The 18,804-nt window shown below is 50.8% G+C and overlaps 1 protein-coding gene across 1 annotated transcript in view; it reads right to left on the bottom strand.

Moving 5' to 3' along the window:
* LOC133074648 (tyrosine-protein kinase ZAP-70) overlaps positions 1–18,804 on the bottom strand; it is a 71,989-nt gene that overhangs the window by 19,088 nt on the left and 34,097 nt on the right. The window contains exons 5-6 of the mRNA XM_061168577.1: positions 992–1,442; positions 33–193 (exon numbers count right to left, since the gene is read on the bottom strand). Of these exons, the coding sequence (XP_061024560.1) occupies positions 33–193; positions 992–1,393 (563 nt within the window). The 5' untranslated portion in view covers positions 1,394–1,442. The remainder of the gene's footprint in view (positions 1–32; positions 194–991; positions 1,443–18,804) is intronic.

The raw sequence follows: 18,804 nt of genomic DNA, 5'->3' as shown, positions 1-18,804 counted from the left end.
CCCCAAAGCCCCAGGCTCCAAGCCCCACATACAGGAACTTGCCGTCCGTCTGTGAGCCTGAGTAGAGTTTGCGCTCCGCCTCCTCGCGCGTCAGGCTGCTGTGGTACCAGGGCATCCGCTCGTGAGCCGTCGTGGCAATGAGCTTCTCCACCTGAGGGGCCTGGCTGATGATGGCCTGCTCCAGGGCCTCGCCCTAGGGAAGAAAGGGATGGTGGAGAAGACTTGTGTCTCCAAGTAGGCGGCCACAGGACACCTCTTCCATCTCCTGGACCCTCCCAATTGCCTCTTCCACATGAGACACCTCACCCACCCAGGCGCACCTAGGGGATGAGTCATTTAGGCTGTTAAGGACAGCCACGCCCCCTCATCTCCATGGTCCCGCCCCAAGCCATCCAGGCCCCGCCCATCCAGGGCCACGGCCCAGGCCCCGCCTTCTAGCCGGCCCCAAGCTCATCTCCAGCTTGAAGATCTGACACTGGTAATCGCGCCCCGTGGTGCACTGCATGCTGTCGAAGACCACAACCCACCGCCCCTGCCGGCCAACCTACCCCAGAGCACCGCCCCCACCATCCTCTCAGGCCCCTCTCCCAGCCCAAGCCTCGCCTCCTCTGGACTCAGCGTGACCTCCGCCTACCCCGACCTCCACTTTGCCATCTGCCTCGGACAAGCACCATAGCATCGCTCAGGCCCCTGCTTCCGAGTCCTCCTCCCAGGCCCGCCCCCAGTCAGGCCCCAACCCTCCAGCATCTAAAACGGCCGCAGCACAGCATAATACAGGCTGGAGAAGACCACCACTCTCCCCCAGTTCCATTGCTCCCTCGGCCCCAAGGACCCGCCCTTCCAGGCCCCGCCTTCCCAAGGCCCGCCCCTCCGGCCTAGTCCCCAAGGCCCTCCCTCCAGCCCCGCCCTCCCAAGACCCGCCCCCTCCCAAAACCTGGTCCCCTCCAGCCACGCCCTCCCAGGGCCCGCCCCTTCGGCCTCGCGCTCTCACCTCTAGTTTCCAAGTCTGGCGCACGTAGTCGCGCACCATGGCATCGCGTAGGCTGTCGAAGACCCCGAGCTGCGGCTCGAACCCCGACGGCCGGTTGCACGGCTTGCGCAGGTTGCAGGGCAGCCCGTCTGGGTCGCGCGAATAGAACTCGCAGAGCTCAGCGGGGCCGCAGTGCGCTTTTCCGCCCGCAATAGCGTAGGTGCCGTTGAGCTGGCGCTCGATGGGGAAGTGGTGGAAGCGCACGTCGTGCACGAGCGAGAGCACATAGCCGCCCAGAGAGCGCAGGCACTGGCGCAGCAGGAAGAGCCCGTCGGCCATGCCCGCCAGCTTCAGGTGCTCCTCGGCCTCGGCGCGCGAGATGCTGCCGTAGAAGAAGGGCAGGTGCGCCGCGGGGTCCGGCATCGCCGCCGCTGCCCTGAGCAGGGTGCGGGCCCCTGCGCCTCTTCAGACTCTGTGGGTTCAGAGCGGCATTGGGGGCACGTCAGGGCCTCGGTTTCCCTTCCTGAACCCGTCCATCGTACCCAGAGATAGTAGGAGAGAGCCCGCATTAAAGGGCATCCGTGCGGCACAGCTGAGTGTGCCGATCGTGCAGAGCCTGATTTGTGCCGGAGTCAACTTGGAAAGGAGGCCAAGCCTACGGGACTCAGACTGGGGAGTCTCAAACCAGCCTTTGACTTTTCAAACCTAGTACGGAGCGCCCCACTCGCCACCACACAACAGCACCTGGAACCATTCATCCACCTCCCAAACACGTGTTGAATTCTTACTGTGTTTCAGGCTGGAGATATGGGTGAATAAGAGACATGGTCCCTGCCCCTCCTGAAGATAACAGTCTGAGGGAGAGGGGATGCAATAAACAAGGAGAGACAAAAATAATTACAGATTGAAGTCAGTGTTCTAAAGAAAATAAATAGAGTGAGATCAAGAGGGAAGAAGCCACTATAGCTGGGATGGTCACATTCTTTGGGGAGGTAGCATTTGAGCTGAGATCCGAAGGATAAGGAGGAGCCCACTTCTCCAGAAGCATGGAGGAGAGCACATCAGGCAGAAGGAACAGCAAGTGCCAGGGCCCGGAAGCTGGAACAACTTTGCTCATCAAAGGACCTTGACTCCATTAGCCTTCCCGACTCTTTCCTCTGACCCTTTCCCAGCAACCTTAGATATTCCCCTTAGCCCTGCCCCCTCTGCCTTCATGAACGAGTGTCTAGAAAGCATAAACTAATCTGAATATCCATTAATAGGGGATTGGTTAAATGCATTAGGATTTAACTCCAATGTGAACTGCGATACAGTCATTAAACAAAATGAGGTGTGTGATTGGAAAGTATGACCCTATATGGGGAGGAGGAATTAAGGACATTTAGATAAATAGATATCTGGTGAGACAGATATCTAACCTGAAATTATCCACCTTCAACTTTCTAGGGTGATGGTAATATCCAATATCTGGAGAAGCGTTGTGTTACACAGGTGTCTGAATTGCTCAAAATTCAGAGAATGTAAAATTAAATTAATGTGAAAATGAAAAAAAAATTCAGAGAAAGTACCAACTTGAATTGTTCATTTTATTGTATTTGGGCCCCTCAGTAAAAAAAGAACCATAAAATATGGAACCCTGGTCAATGATCTGCGTGCAGAAATACCTAGGTGTGATGGGTAGTGATGACTGTAATTTACTTTGAAAGGCATCCAAAAAATAATGTTGATGGATGGATGGATAAGCAGATTGATATAGTTGAGTCTTGCTATTCGCAGTATTTCTATAAAGTATTGAATTAGGAAGTACTGAGCCATTGTTTCTAGAAGAAATCCAGTGTTAGGTTCCTTGAAGCCTCTGGTCACAATATTTTCATCAACCGATCAGTACATAACCTCGTTTTATGTACTGCTGTTTAAAGACAACTTACATAATTATATTGTTGATTCATTAACATTGAGCTCTTGGCCAGCAGCCCTGTAACTATAAGCTTACCCAACACATACTTTTTCTGTGAGGCACAGCCCAGCCTTCTTGCACTTAGGAACACTAGACAGCACCTCAGCACTGTCCTTGGGGGCCATTTCAACAGTGAAATCACCGACGAAAAGCACAAAAATGTGGCACTAAATAGACTGTGAGAAAGAGACTTATTTACAGTATGAGCTGAACCTTGCTCAACCTCGCAGAACCAGCACGTCGGTTGACTCAAATTTCACACCACTCTGCACACGCCCTCCAATGACCGTGAAAGCGCAGCGAGCATTGGTTTTGGGGGTTACAAATAAATTTTAGCAAGTAGGCGAACTGGCAGATATGGAAACCAATAACAATGAGGATTAACTGTATGTGAAAAAGCAAATATAGCAAAATGTCCATTGTAGGATCTAGGGGGTGGATAATTTGTACAACTAATTGTTCCGTTTTCTGTGTATTTGTAAGTTTTTAGATAATGTTGAAAAAAATTATTTCCTCTTAACAGTTTCTGGTCGTTTCTCTACTGAGATGGGCCCACTTAAGGCCACCCAGGCATAGTTTTGCATTCAAGGAAGGGTCCTTGGGTACCCTTCTTACTTAAGCAATTGTAAGCAGGGGGTGCAAAGCAAGCTTTTGTGGATTGAGAGAGGCTGCCTTTCCCTGGGCGTTTGGGAACATGCAAGGATGGACACTGGGGCCAAGAGGAAGATACTAGAGCAGGAATCAGGTGAGGTCTGAATCAGCGCAGCTGGAGGAGGGGCCGGAATCTGCGTTCTAACCAGATAGCGTCTGACGCTGGGGTTGGGAGAGCCAGGGCTGTGGGGGTCTTGGATGTCCCAATAGTTACAGGCAGGTGATTAATCGGGGACCTGGAGATGCAGGTCACCAACCCAGAAGAGTGTTTTAAAAGAGTCAGAAGGGCTCCTAGGTATCCATCCTAGAGAAATGGAAACTTACGTTCACACAAACACCTGCACAGGAATGTTTATAGCAGCTCTATTCACGACTGCCAAAATGTAGGAACAACTCAAATGTTTCCCAACAGATGAATAGATAAAGTGTGGTATATCCCTGCAGTGAGACACTACTCAGCCTGAAATGGAAGGAAATGCTGATACACACATCAATGAATCTCAAAGGCATCAGGTTAAGTGAAAGGGGCCAGACTCAGAAGGCTACAAACCATATGATTCCATTCAAAACTGTAGAACAGGGTGTGGAGAAAAGGGAACCCTCTTGCACTATTGGTGGGAATGTAAATCGATACAGCCACTATGGAGAACAGTATGGAGGTTCCTTAAAAAAACAAAAAACAGAACTACCATATGACCCAGCAATCCCACTCCTGGGCGTATACCCAGAGAAAACCATAATTCAAAAAGACACATGCACCCCAATGTTCATTGCAGCACTATTTACAATAGCCAGGTCATGGAAGCAACCTAAATGCCCATCAACAGACGAATGGATAAAGAAGATGTGGTACATATATGCAATGGAATATTACTCAGCCACAAAAAGGAACGAAATTGGGTCATTTGTAGAGACGTGGATGGACCTAGAGACTGTCATACAGAGTGAATTAAGTCAGAAAGAGAAAAACAAATATCGTATATGAACACATATATGTGGAATCTAGAAAAATTGTACAGATGAACTGGTTTGCAGGGCAGAAATAGAGACACAGATGTAGAGAACGAACGCATGGACACCAAGGGGGGAAAGCTGCAGGGGGGTGGGGATGGTGGTGTGCTGAACTGGGCGATTGGGATTGACATGTATACACTGATGTGTATAAAATTGATAACTAATAAGAACCTGCTGTATACATAAATAAATAAATTAAATTAAAGGAATAAAAACAAAACAAAAAACTGCAGGCCATGCAGTGGCTGCCGGAGGTGGCAGGCCCAGTGGGGAGCAGGGGTGACGGGATGTGGATGGACTGCAAAGGGGTATGAGGGAATTCAGGGCAATAGCCTATACCTTGACTGAGATCGCAGTTTCTCAGCTGTATGCATGTGTCAAATCTCACAGAATTTTTCACTAAAAGGGGTGAATTTTACTGTATGTAAATGATACCTTAATTTTTTTTTTAATTAAAAGGGGAGAAAGGGAGCTGGAAGGTATAGACACACCAGGCACTACAAATATTAACTGAAATAGGAAAGAGAGAGCTGTCTACACTCCTGCCTCACTTCCTTGATTCCGTCTGTCTCATCCAGCCTCACAGTCTGCTCCCCTCACCTCCACCAGGCTGCTCTCCAGCTGCAGGGAGCACGATATCACCACCTGATGGGCACCAGGCAAGCACTTCGTGCCCTCTTCCAGGCTGGGTCCCCTGCATGATGGACACTGTGACCCCCCCACTCTTGGGTCCTTCGCCAACCCCCTGGCTTGCCGCCTTCCTCTCTGACGGTTCCTGCTGTCTCTCCTTCTCCAACCCCTGTCCCCTACTTGGGCCAGCCTGTCTGCGACTACCCATGCTGCCACTCCCACTTGTCTCATCCAGATCTCTCCCCTCAGGTCGGTTTGTGCTGCCATCACCTCCTTTGATCTCCACCTGCTGTGTCTATTAATAAAACCTGAGATCCAGATCTAACTCACACGGTGACTGTGGTCAGATGAACCGCACAGTCTGTTTCCCACATGAGCTGAAGCTCCAGGATCTGCAAGTTGCTTTTAGGCGATTCTTCCCCAAGGCCTCCCTTGCTCAAGAACCTACTGTGGCTCCCTCCTGCCTACATCATTGAATCGAACTAAATTCCTCAGCCCTCCCTCTGCTCCAGCCAGGCTGCACTATCTGCCTTCCTTCAAATTCACTTCCACGCTTTAATCCATGCAGTGTGCTCCACTGGGTGTACCCTCCCCACTTCTCTCCGCTCCCCCAGTGCAGCCAGCCCTGCCTGGCAGACTCACGGCCCTGCTCCCCACAGGGTATCAGGACCTAAGACAAGGCAGCGAAGTGAGGGTTTGTCCAGGGACCACGGGGAGGGGTGGGGGTAGTGAAGCTGGTCTCTGGGGCAGGAAGCTGTGGCAGGAAACTGTCGACAACACAGTTTGAGAAGCTCCGCCCTGTGGTGGCCACAGGTGCAGCCTGGGTAGCCGGAGGCAGGTTAGTGCAGAAGCGGGAGTGGGGAGAGGCTGGCCCTTGAGACCCAGTCCAGGGCCAGAAGCCATGATTGGCCATCTCGGACCTGAGTCCAAGGTGTCCCAGAGGCAGAAGCCTTCCCCGTGCATTCTCAGCTTTATCCCCACTTCCCTGTCCCTTTGCCAATAACAACGACAACAGTAATAACAACAGCTTTCAGAGGAGCCTGGCCGGTCTGCAGCCTCCTGGAGGATCAGCTGTTTCTGTCCTGAGCCACGTCCCTGCAGACTGCACGGCTTTCCCCAGAGACGTGCCCACCATGAGACTTCCCCACCCCACTCCTGCCTGGGCTGACCCCCTCCATCCTCCCCTTGAGCTTGCGAGGTCCTCGTGCGTTCAGAGATGCTCATTTGGCCTTCCCATGGTTTGCAGCTCCACAGAGGGGCCACGGGACCCCAGCCTCGTTCTCACAGCCCAGGCCCCGGGGAAAGGGGAGGAAAGTTTGATCCTTGGCTAGAGGGATCTGCCTGAAATTCCACCTTTCAAGCATCCTTTTTGGGGACAGGCAGGGTTAAATTATACCTGTTCCAGACACACAGGACGCCCCAAACATACTTTGAAGGGAAAACGGGTCAAGAGATCAACTACGTTTACAAAAGCTGTGGAAAGCATATTTGCATATTAAAGGCTCTGAGAAGACCTGCCAGGAAAGGACCCTTTTTAGCTTTGTTTAATCCCCACACCTAAGTAACAGGGCCTGGAAGCGCTGCTGTTGCACAGAACAGACTCTGAGCATCCAAAGCCCCAGTTAAATGTCTACCATGAGACACCAGAGGGAAGACTGAGGCAGTCAGGCTGCCGACAGAATGAGACGATCCAACTGGACTTGGCAGGTCTGGAGGCCCCATGTGCCACCCACAGCCAGACATCAAGTGTCCCCACCCAAGGAATGGGGTGCAGCCCCTCACTGCCCATGTCTCCTCTCGAGACCCCAAGTCCCCCCTAAAGCCACCCTTCCTGCTCCCCAGTCCGCAGGCCACCAACACAGGCAGCACAGACATTTGTCAGCTAACAAAATGCCATCTTGGTTACATTCCAAGTCACAAAGACAGCAGTTAGCACTGTGTCATGGATGGCAACAGGCTCCTTATCTTTTTCCTGACACCAGGGCATCAGATCTGATCATGGAAACACGGATCTACTGGGTAGTAGCAGTGTGGTCCTGGGCAGGGAGTCATGCTCGCCAGACCCACCTGGAACACGGCGCCCGGCCGTGAAGGTGCCCAGCGCTGCGGGGCTGTGGGGATTCCGTAAGATAAGGCTCACCAAGCACTGAGCATGGGGTCTGGCCCGCCCTTGTCCTAGCCCGTCCTTCTCTGCTCGCAGCCCTCCAGGACTCCCACATCACTCAAGGTTTTTAAAGCCCAGGTTCTTACAGCGGCCTTGCCCAATCTGCCCCATCACCTCCTTGCCTTCACTTACTCCCCACCAGCCACACGGGCCTCCTTATGTTACTTGTTCAGAGCACTGGAACAAATCAGGCCTGGTCCAACCTCAGGGCCTTTGCACTGGCTGTTCCCTTTGCCTGAACACTCTTCCCCCAACATCCCTCACTTCATTCGGGTCTCTGTGTAGATGTCACCTCCTCCTCCAAGAGGCCTTCCCTGACCTCCCTCTCTAAAATAGCCTCCCTTTCTCTCTCTATCCCTGACCCAGCGTTACTGCTCTTCACCACTGAAAATGTGATGTACTATCAACTTGCTGCCACAGGATCTTTGTCCCCTGCTAGAATGTAAGCATGGTGAGAGTGGACATGGTCTCGTTCCCCTGCCTATACCAGCCAGGCACATCGTAAGTGCCCCATAAATGTTCGTGGTGGGCAGAGGCTACTGATACTGGGTACCTGGAAAGGTATGCAGCCCGCTGTGGTGGGTGGAGACCCCTCTGCGGGTCCTTGGAATTTGGCAGCCTGATGAGGGATGAGGGGCTGTGGGGGCCTCCCTAGGAGAGAAGAGTGAATGGAGGACCTAGCGGCTTCCTCCACTAACCAATGGTGGGAGAGGAGAGGACCAGTCGGACCAATCGGAGGAGCTTTCGCACAGGCTGTTCCCTCTGCCTGGAACAGCGCCCACAGCCTTCTCCAGGCCACATGCGTCAGGCCCCCCTCAGCTGTCCCTTCCACCCAGAAGTGTTCCATGATTTCCCCCCTCCCTCCCCAGCTGAGTCAGGCACCTCCTCTGTTCTCCCAGGGCCCCGTCCTCCCGCATCACAGCCCTGGTGGCCACGTATGATCACTGTCTGTTTGCTCCACCGTCTCTGACCAGCATGAGCTCCCCAAGGCAGAGCCTACACCTGTCTTGTTTTCACGATAGCCCCCGCTTCCTCCCGACAAATATTTGTCAAGCGGGCAACAATAACAATAGCCTCTGTACCGAAGACTTTACGACACCTCTTCTGAGCATTATCCATTTAATCTAATCCTCACCGCAACTCCATCAAGTGGGAACTGTCATCCCCATTCCTCAGCTAAAGAAACTGAGGCTCAAAGAGGTTAATGTCATGTTCAGAATCATGTAGCCTGTGAGTGGCAGTCAGGATTTGAACTCAGGTCTCTCTGACCAGCAGCCAGCACTAGCCACTCTAGTGCGTGGCCATTAGGAGAATGGAATCCACGGCTCTGACCTGGGTCCCCAGGGGCTCCCACGCCTGCCTGGCCCAGGTGTCGCTGCACTTTGAGATGCCTTCAACTGTCAGGGCAAAGAGTGCTGGCCTGTTGGGGGTTGGAAGCAGGTCCTCAGGCCTCAAACAGACTCTGTCTGTTGACCAAATGACAATAATGCCACGAGACCCACTGCCACCACTCCCCAGCGACTCCAACCTCTGCTGCTGGGGTTCTAAGGGTTGTGTAACCTCTGCAAGGAGCTATCCCTCTCTGGGTGCCAGGCTCTGTGTCAAAGGAGATGGGAAAAGACTTAGGGGACAGAAAAGGTGGGATGAGTCAGGAGGACAGAGCCTGACAGTGGGGACTGCATGGTGCTATCCGTGCATTGTAGGGTGTTTAGCAGCATCCCTGGCCTCTGTCTTACTAGAGGCCAGTAACACCCCCTGAGTCACAACCAAAAATGTCTCCAGATGGCACTGAATGTCCCCAGCAGGCATGGGGGAGGCAAAACTGGCTCCAGTTTAGAAGCACTTCCCTAACGCTATGCTTTGGGGTGGGGCGGGGAGCAGCCAGCATGGAGAGGTCTGGTTGCTGCAGCCCCCAGGAGAGTCTCCAGGAGCTACGAGGCCGCCCAGAGCTGGTGATCGTAATTAGGACTTTAGCAATATGCTTATACAGCACCTACTGTGTGCCAGGCACTCTAGAGAAATTCACTCGCCTAATCCTCGAGAGAATGCTGTGTGTAGAGGATTTGTGGATTTGGCACCTGAAGACACAGAGAAGGAGGAAATTGCCCAAGGTCACACGGCACACACAGTAGGTGGCAGAGCCAGGCCTCAAACCGGCCTCCTGGCTCCAGAGTGTACACGAAACACCATCTAGCTGGGCCGCCTGCCTGCCCAGCGTCCCTGCCAGGGCTGTGTGGCGAGGCTGGAGGACAGGCGACAACAGGAAAAAGCAGCTCTGCACTGGCAGGGGAAGAGCCCTCGCAGGTGACACCCAAGGACCTTCCATCACAGGAGTCCCCGACGCTAATCTCTCAGCAAAGCTTTATTAAGCACCTACTGTGTGCTTGCTGCCCTGGCTAAGACAAGAGTAACAAAGCTCATCTTGAGCCGTTCACCACATGAACCCCTGTTCCTTCCTGCCAAGACCCTTTCCTGCCTGGGACACCTTTCCCAACCTCTCACCCAACAGTCAGGAGCCAAGCACCTACTAGTTGCCAATATTTGCATCTGCATTTAACAGATGGGCAAAGTGAAGTTCAGAGAGGCCAAGCAACTTGCCAAGGACACACAGCGGTTGAGCAGGATTCGAGCTGTTTCCTTCTTCACATCTCTGTTTCCCCTTTAACCTGAGCTCCCCTACAAATGGCTGGAGCCTGTCCTGGGTCCCCTCATGGGAATCATCCAGCATTTTGATGTTCAAGTTCACAGCCCTGTTGAGCCACCCTCATATTCACGGGCCTGGGGGACAGAGCACACGTTTGCTTTCTCTGGAGTTTTCTCTGCTTCCTGAAGTCAAGGTTGCTGCACTGATGGGGCCCTGCAGGAGGCTAGGGACTGAGCAAGCACCTCTGTGGCCCCTGGATATAGGCGTCCACTACCACTCGGCAGGCCCTCTGGAGGGAGACCTCCTTCTCTCAGGGTGGCCACAGGTCGTGTCTGCTTCCTTTCCCAGCTGGACGTCACCCACCATGGTCCTACAGCCCTTCTGGTACCCCAGTGTCCTCCTGACTCTGTCCTCCTTCACCAGACCCAGGCCACCCCTGGAGATGGCGGCTGGGTGCTGCTCCATCCGGGATGACTTACCTGGGGATGTGCTGATGGATGTGGAGGCACAGGCCACCTGCAAGGTCTCTGGTCCCAAAGCCGACAGACAGCTGGTTCTAGATGAAGAACTGGGGTCTGAGAAACTAACTTGGGCTTCTCTGCAGCCCGAGCCCCCAGCCTGAAGCCACCACCGGCTAATCACCCACTCATACACCCTGGCAAGGGGTAAGGAGGTCATACCCCACCACGGTTTCTCACTCGGGGTGGAGGGGGTGGGGAATCTGAGTCACCCTCTGCCGGCTGCCCCGGAAGCCCCTGCGGTGGCCGTGCTGGCAAGAAAGAGGCAGAAGGCTGGAGGCCAGCCACTCACCTGGACACGCCAGCGGAGCACAGTGGCCAAGCTGGGCAGGGACTGGCCCGGAAGGCCTGATGTGCTCTTGGAAGCGCCTTTCTCTGAAACTCAGCCTATTTCCTTGATGCGAAGACAGGAAAGGGGGCTGTGTTTGAAGTTTACGTCAAAGTCACAAAGTGCTGTGTTCAAGGAAAATCGCAGGCCATGTGCTCCAGGGGGGCAGAGGGCACTTCCGGGGCCAAGCAGAGCCTGCCCAGCAGTGGGGGGAATGAGGCGAGCTGCAGGCAGGGGTTATGCTAGAATGATGATCCCAACAGCATCCCCCAAACCTGGAGAGGGTAAGGGAGGGGAGCTGTGTGCCAGAATGGGGGTGGGGTAGTGGCAGTGGGAGGGGGATCCCCAGGACTCATTGGAAACTGGAATGCCCCCACTTTCCCTTCCCAAGGGGGCATGGACCCGGGGCCTGTCCCTGGCTAAATTGCTCATATGAGTGATTTATTTATTCCACAGACAGGTTAAAGCCGGAGAGACGAGAAACCTCCTAAGTAGGTCCACACCGCAAAGGTCAGAGCACCTCCTGTGTGCCAGACATCAGGTCAACAACGACAGCCCTGTCCCTGCCCTCAGATGGTTCACAGTCTAGACGAGGGGGCAGCCGGGTCACCAGGGAGACCAGGGCTGGGAAGGCAGAAGCCTGGACACTGTGTATACACAGAGGAGCCCGACGCAGCCTGAGGGTGTCAGGGACAGCTTCTAAGAAGGATCGGTTGTGTCGTCAAGACACGGAGATGGTGTGTCCCCCAGCGGGCACCCGATCCCAACCCGGCCGCATGCACTGCACCTGACCACCTCCTGCGCGGCTCACAGCCTCTTCTTCAGCCTCTTCTCCTCCTCACACTCACCCACCCTCTGACCACTTGACCACATCTCACATTTGCTCCCTCGGCGGCCCACGGAGCTGTCGGGCTGCAAGGCCGGGCCTGTCCTGGCATCCACTCCGCCCCATCTATCCCCGGTGCCCCGAGGCTTTGGGGGCTCTCTCACCCATATTTCCTTGCCCTCTTGGACACGTGGGTACCTCTTCAGTGGCTCGTCACCCGTGGGGCCTTGGGGACCTACATGTGCTGTCCTAGGCCCACTGTTGAGACCCCAAAAATCTTTCTTCTCTTGCACCTGCGCCCTGGGGGAAGTGGGTCCAGCTTCCCAACTGGCCTGGCGTTTCCTTCATGCTTTACCCCAGGGCTCCTTTCCTGGGACCCTCTCCCCCAGCCTCTACTACCCCCCAGTTCCCTAAATCCCCCCTCCTACTCAGGAAATCTTCTTTCTAAGCTCCAGGCTGGGTACTTTCCCCCTACATAGATTTCTCCCAAAACTGTTTTTGTTAGAAGACTTCCCTTTCCCCACAGACATCGTGAAATTCAGGATGCAGAAACAAATCTTTGTTTCCATACTGGATGCTCCTTTCCTGGGGTAATGAGAGAAGAATGCCCCAGCAAACTGAAGAGGAGAGAAATCACAGCATCAGAACCACATAATCTCCAATTATAATAGCAGCACTTACTGAGCACTTACTATGGGCCACACAATGTTGTAAGTGGTTTACAATTTAACCCATTGAATCCATTTTCCAGATAAGGTAAGTGAAGCCCAGAGAGGCTAAACAACCGACTCCAAGTGGCCAGGCATGATGGGAGCAGGGCAGTCTGGCCCCATAGCCCAGGCCATGGTGGACATGGGAGAAGGAAAGCTTGATTGCAAAATAGCTCCCTGTGGGGCCGGCCTCCCAGAGAGCTGGAAGCTGAGCAGGCTGCCTGTGGGGTGCCTGAGGGGCAGCAGCATTTGGGGCTTGCTGTCTCTGGGGTCTTCAGGCCTGAGAAAGGGGCTCCCAGCCTCTGCAAGGCACTGGCTCAGCAACCCTCTAACCCACTTCCATCCCAGAGACCACGTCCTGAGGGGCCCAGGCCAGCTGGGTGCTCAGACAGTTCTGAGATTGGCCTGCAGATAACGCCATGTGTTTTGCCAAAGTGGAGGGTGGTGGATGCGTCTTTTGAATGTGCAGATGAAAGACAGCGGATGGAACTGTGGGCTGGGAAAGTTGTGGTGCGTTTGCCCAGCGTGGGTCTGGGTAAATAGTCACTCTAGACATGCAAAGAGCCTCGGAAGAATTCGATCACTCACACTCACACCCCCGGGCCCTTGCCCAGCTGGTCCCCGCCTGAACTCTCTTTCCCCACCTCTTCTCCTCCATTTGACTCTTCCTCCTCCTCCAGGTCTCTGATTAAATGCAGCTTCCTCCAGGAAGCCTTCCCCCTCCTCAGACTGGGTGGGGTGGGGACTCTGTGCTGGTTTCACCTGCCCTTGAGCCGGCCAGATTTGGTTCTGCAGCTAAAAAGACGCCAGGCCACTGCAAGGGTAACACCCGGCAGGTGGGCCCTGGGGTGGAGGTTTCAGGCTGCCAGAGAAGACTCACATCTCAGCACAGTGATGCCCCCAGGGCCCCTACTGAATTCCCTCCCACCTGGGTATCTTCAACCGTGCAGCACCTGCCTTTCCTCTGGGTGGTCAGACAACGTGACATTTATCTCCTTGCTGTTCTTGTCTGGTTCTTCCACTTAGAGCTGAGGGACCTTGAGCAAGTTACTTGACCTCTCTGTGCCTTAGTTTCCTCATTCAGGAAATGAGGATGATACTGGTACCCACCTCATGAGCATTAAAGCAGATGCTCCATTATCGCCATCATCATCATCATCATCATCACCACCACCATCATCACCATCATCTCTCCATTTCCCCAATTTCGATAGTGTGCTACTGACTGCATGTCCAAGGGCAGGAACAGGATTTCCTTGCGCCCTTCAGGGGTAGCTCTTGAGTACAGCATCCTTCCAAGAGCAATTTAGGATTCTAAGGGTTGAAAGTGACACCCCTCACACAAAAAAAAGAAAATTAATCCAACCTGGCTTAAGTCGGAAGAGAATCAATTTGCTATAGCAGCCATATGCTGTGCCCTCCTCTGAGGGTCATCAAATGGACCGCTCTTCTTAAACATCCAAACCGCAATGACAATGTCATCTCTTCAGATAGGCCTTCGGGGGCTCCCTATTTATTCAACACTGAGTACCTACTCTACGCCACACTCTGTTCTAGGCGCTATGGAGCTGCTGCCAACAACACAGATGAAAATCCCTTCTCTTGTGGAGCTGAAATTCTAGTGGGGGAGACAGAGAAGTAACAAAATAGTCAACTATTCTATAGAGTATATCAGGTGGCTCCAAGTGCTAAGGAGTAAAATAAATCTGGAAAGGGTAGAAGAGGTTCATAGGTGTGTGAATTTGAACAGAGGGGTCAGGGCAGGCCTCACTGAGGGGATAACCTGTGAGTCGAGACTTGAAGGAGGTGCAGGAAGAAGCCATGGAGATATTGGGGGAACAGCATTTCAAGCAGAGGGACCAGCAGGTGCAAAGGCCCTGGGGCAAGACTGGAGCTCTGTGAGGTGGGGATTGTCTTGTTCCTGGCTGCATCCCCAGCAACTAGAGTGGCAGTTGGCACATAATGGAGTTTAACAAATATAGCATGATGGATGAAAAGCTCAGGTATGGGCTTCAGGAACAACTTACTCAAGGCTCAAATGATGGCCTCAGGGGTGTTACCTCCTCTATCTGTTGACTTTATTCTCAGATAACTTTTCTCCCCGGGGTCCAAGATAACAACTCAGCTTCAAATCCCACTCAGGAGAAAACATCTATTTCTCAGTATTCCCAGCAAAAGCCCCATCACAGCTCATTGGCTGAGTGGATCACATGTCCATCCCTTACCAAGTCCCTGAAACCAGTGGATTGGATGTGAGAGTGGCTTAGGACCCAGTCACAAAGCCCATCCACACCACACTGAGACTGGGGAGAAGAACCCAAAGGGAAGTTGGAGGCTACGGCTGGAAGCATGCTGGACAGGTAAAAAGCCACAGTTTTGCAGAACAATCATAACAGCTAAGATTTATTTATTCATTTATATTGAGCACTCCTGTGTGTTGACCCCAGCTAAGGTGCATTTAATGCTCACAACAGCCGCATGAAATAGGTTAGCCCCGTTTTACAGATACAGAAACTGAGGCCAAGAGGAAACTGAAGCTTGAGATTTCACAGCTAGTAAATGGCAGAGCCTGAGGTCTGCTGGCTCAAAGGGAGCCCAGAGCCTCCACAAGGCTCAGCCCTGAAATCTCCTGTGCTGTGTGGTGGCCACCCTTCACCACTCCAGGGCCAGGCTGGCTGGACCAACCACTGAGCTGGAGGTGGAAGCCCTGAGCAAACTGGGAACACAAAGGAAGCCACCTCTTTGATAGAGAAAGAGGGAGAGACCGCTCAGGGCAGGCTCCCAGTGGGCCCGCGGGGCTGGGGAGGCCGCTAGTGGAGGCTAGAGGCACATGACCCCAACTTGTTTCTAAAATGGAAGCTGAGGTAGGGGTAGGAGGCCAGTGGGAGGGTGGGCTGCCTCTCAGGTCTGGGGTCCTGAGAGGTCTGGATGAGGATGGAATGAGGACAGGTGTACAACCATAAGCAGGTTTCTCTCAGGGGCTGTCTATGGAAGGGTCCCCTCTTACAGCCATTGATCAAACTCCAAGTTCTCAAAGCTTGGAAGGATTAGATTCAAAGGGAGGATTACATGTGGGGTGGCTTTTTCTTTTTTAATCTTTTTTTTTTTTTAAGAGGACAGAGGATCTCAGTTCCCAAAGGGAAGTCCTTTGGAATTAGACTGGGATGTAGCTTAGAGGGTCTAAGGAGTTCTCCCATAGCCGAAGCCAGTGGAGTTTATCCAGAGGTATTAACCTGGACCTAAAGGGTCACAATGACTCCCTGGGGCTGGTCCCTCTTCCAGGCCAGGACCTGGGCCAGCCCCAGTAGGATTCAGACAAGAAGAAAGTGGGCTGATTTTATATTGCGGAGAGATAGGTGCCGAGAATGTCCCACTCAGACCCAACCTGGTCTTGACCCCTCCCCCAATTCCCTGTGGCTAAAAGCTTTGGGGGCTTCCCCAGTTTTGGAGGGCAAACAAGGAAAACCACAGAGCTGGGAAAACTAGAGATGGTGCTCTTGATCTGAGCCATCCACCAGGCCTGCTTTTCCAGAACCACCTTTGTCCCCCTGGGGCTGCTTCACCCACTCTCCCTCCCAAAAAAGGAGGCCAGATACTTCCTATTCATTCCTCCTCAGCAGGTCCCAAGGGTCCTTCTGGAGACTCAGGAGATGACAGGGGCTGGGCTACAATGGTTACAGCACAGACCCTGGATCTGGATTAGAGGCCAAGCTGCCCCCTTAGCTATGTGATCTCTAGCTAGTGACCTTATCTGTCTGGGCCTTCCTTTTCTCTAAATAAGATGAGAATTATCATGCTTAAAAGATAAACAAGATTGACAAACCTCTGGCCAGGCTCACCAAGAAAAAAAGAGAGAAACCTCAAATAAACAAAATAAGAAATGAAAAAGGAGACATAACAACTGATACCGCAGAAATACAAAAAACCGTACGAGAATACTATGAACAATAATATGCCAGCAAATTTGACAACCTAGAAGAAATGGACAAGTTTCTAGAAACATACAGCCCACCAAAATTGAATCAAGAAGAAATAGATACTTTGAACAGGCCGATCACTAGAAGTGAAATAGAATCTGTAATTTTAAAACTCCCTACAAACAGAAGTCCAGGACCAGATGGCTTCACAGGCGAGTTCTACCAAACATACAAAGAACTTATACTGATCCTTCTCAAACTCTTCCTAAAAATTGAAGAGGAGGGACCACTCCCAAAGACATTCTATGAAGCCACCATCACCCTGATACCCAAACCAGACCAAGACACCACCAAAAAAGAAAATTACAGGCCAATATCTTTGATGACTATAGATACAAAAATTCTCAGCAAAATATTAGCAAACTGAATCCAAAAACACATAGAAAACAGCATACACCACGACCAAGTGGGATTCATCCCAGGTTCACAAGGATGGTTCAACATATGCAAATCAATCAATGTGATACACCACATCAACAAAAGAAAAGACAAAAACCAAATGATAATCTCAAAAGATGCAGAAAAAGCATCTGACAAAATTCAACATCCATTCATGATAAAAACACTTACCGAAGTGGGTATAGAAGTAACATATCTCAATATGATAAAAGCTATTTATGACAAACCCACAGGCCAATATAATACTAAATGGTGAAAAGCTGAAAGCCTTCCTGCTAAAATCTGGATCAAGACAAGGATGCCCACTCTCACCTCTTCTATTCAACATAGTATTGGAAGTCCTAGCCACAGCAATCAGACAAGAAAAAGAAATAAAAGGTATCCAAATTGGAAAGGAAGAGGTAAAATTGTCATTATACGCAGATAATATGATACTATATATAGAAAACCCTAAAGACTCCACATAAAAACTATTAGAACTGATAAACAAATTGAGCAAGGTAGCAGGATACAAGATTAACATACAGAAATCAGTTGCATTTCTTTACATCAACAATGAAATATCAGAAAGGGAATGTAAAAAAAAATAACTTTTCAAATCACAATCCCAAAAATAAAATACTTAGGAATAAACCTGACCAAGAAGGTGAAAGACTCATATGCTGAGAACTATAAAACATTAATAAAGGAAACTAAAGGTGACTCAAAGAAATGGAAAGATATCCCATGCTCTTGGATTGGAATAATTAATATTGTTAAAATGGTCATACTACCCAAAGCAATCTACAGATTTAGTGTGATACCTACCAAATTACTCATGACATTTTTCACAGAACTAGAACAAATAATCCTAAAATTCATATGGAACCATAAAAGACCCAGAATTGCCAAAGCAATCATGAAGAAAAAGAACAAAGCAGAATACATAACCCTCCCAGACTTCAGACAATACTACAAAGCTACCATAATCAAAACAGCATGATATTGGCACAAAAACAGACATATGGATCAATGAAACAGAATAGAGAACCCAGAAGTAAACCCACACATCTACGGTCAATTAATCTTGACAAAGGAGGCAAGCATATACAATGGGAAAGAGATAGTCTCTTCAGGAAGTGGTGCTAGGAAAGTTGGACAGCCTCATGTAAATCAATGAAGTTAGAACACACCCTCTCACCATACACAGAAATAAACTCAAAATGGCTTAAAGAGTTAAATATAAGACATGACACCATAAAACTCCTAGAAGAGATCACAGGCAAAACATTCTCTGACGTAAATCATACCAATGTTTTCTTAGGTCAGTCTCCAAAAGCAATAGAAATAAAAACAAAATAAACAAATAGGACCTAATCAAATTTACAAGCTTTTGCACAGGAAAGGAAACCATAAACACAATGAAAAGACAACCTACAGAATGGGAGAAAATATTTGCAAACGATGTGACCGACAAGGGCTTAATTTCCAAAATATATAAGCAGCTCATACAACTCAACAACAACAAAAACAAACAACCCAATCAAAAAATAGGCAGAAGACCTAAATAGACATTTCTCCAAAGAATAAATACAGGTGGCCAATAGGCACATGAAAAGATGCTCAACATTGCTGATTATTAGAGAAATGCAAATCAAAACTACAATGAGGTACCACCTCACACCAGTCAGAATGGCCATCATGAAAAAGTCTACAAATAACAAATGCTGGAATGGGTGTGGAGTAAAGGGAACCCTCCTACGCTGTTGGTGGGAATGTAAGTTGGTGCAGCCACTGTGGAAAACAGTATGGCGGTTCCTCAGAAAACTAAAAATAGAATTACCATATGATCTAGTAATCCCACTCCTGGGCATATAACCAGACAAAACTATAATTCAAAATGATACATGCACCCCTATGTTCATAGCAGCACTATTCACAATAGCCAAGACATGGAAACAACCTAAATGTCCATAGACAGATGAATGGATAAAGAAGATGTGGTACATATATACAACGGAATACTACTGAGCCATA

The sequence above is a fragment of the Eubalaena glacialis genome, chromosome 14 (genome assembly GCF_028564815.1).
Source record: "Eubalaena glacialis isolate mEubGla1 chromosome 14, mEubGla1.1.hap2.+ XY, whole genome shotgun sequence".
NCBI lineage: Eukaryota > Metazoa > Chordata > Mammalia > Artiodactyla > Balaenidae > Eubalaena > Eubalaena glacialis.
The sequence above is the reverse complement of the archived record's forward strand: the minus strand, read 5'-3'. Positions and strand labels throughout refer to the sequence as shown.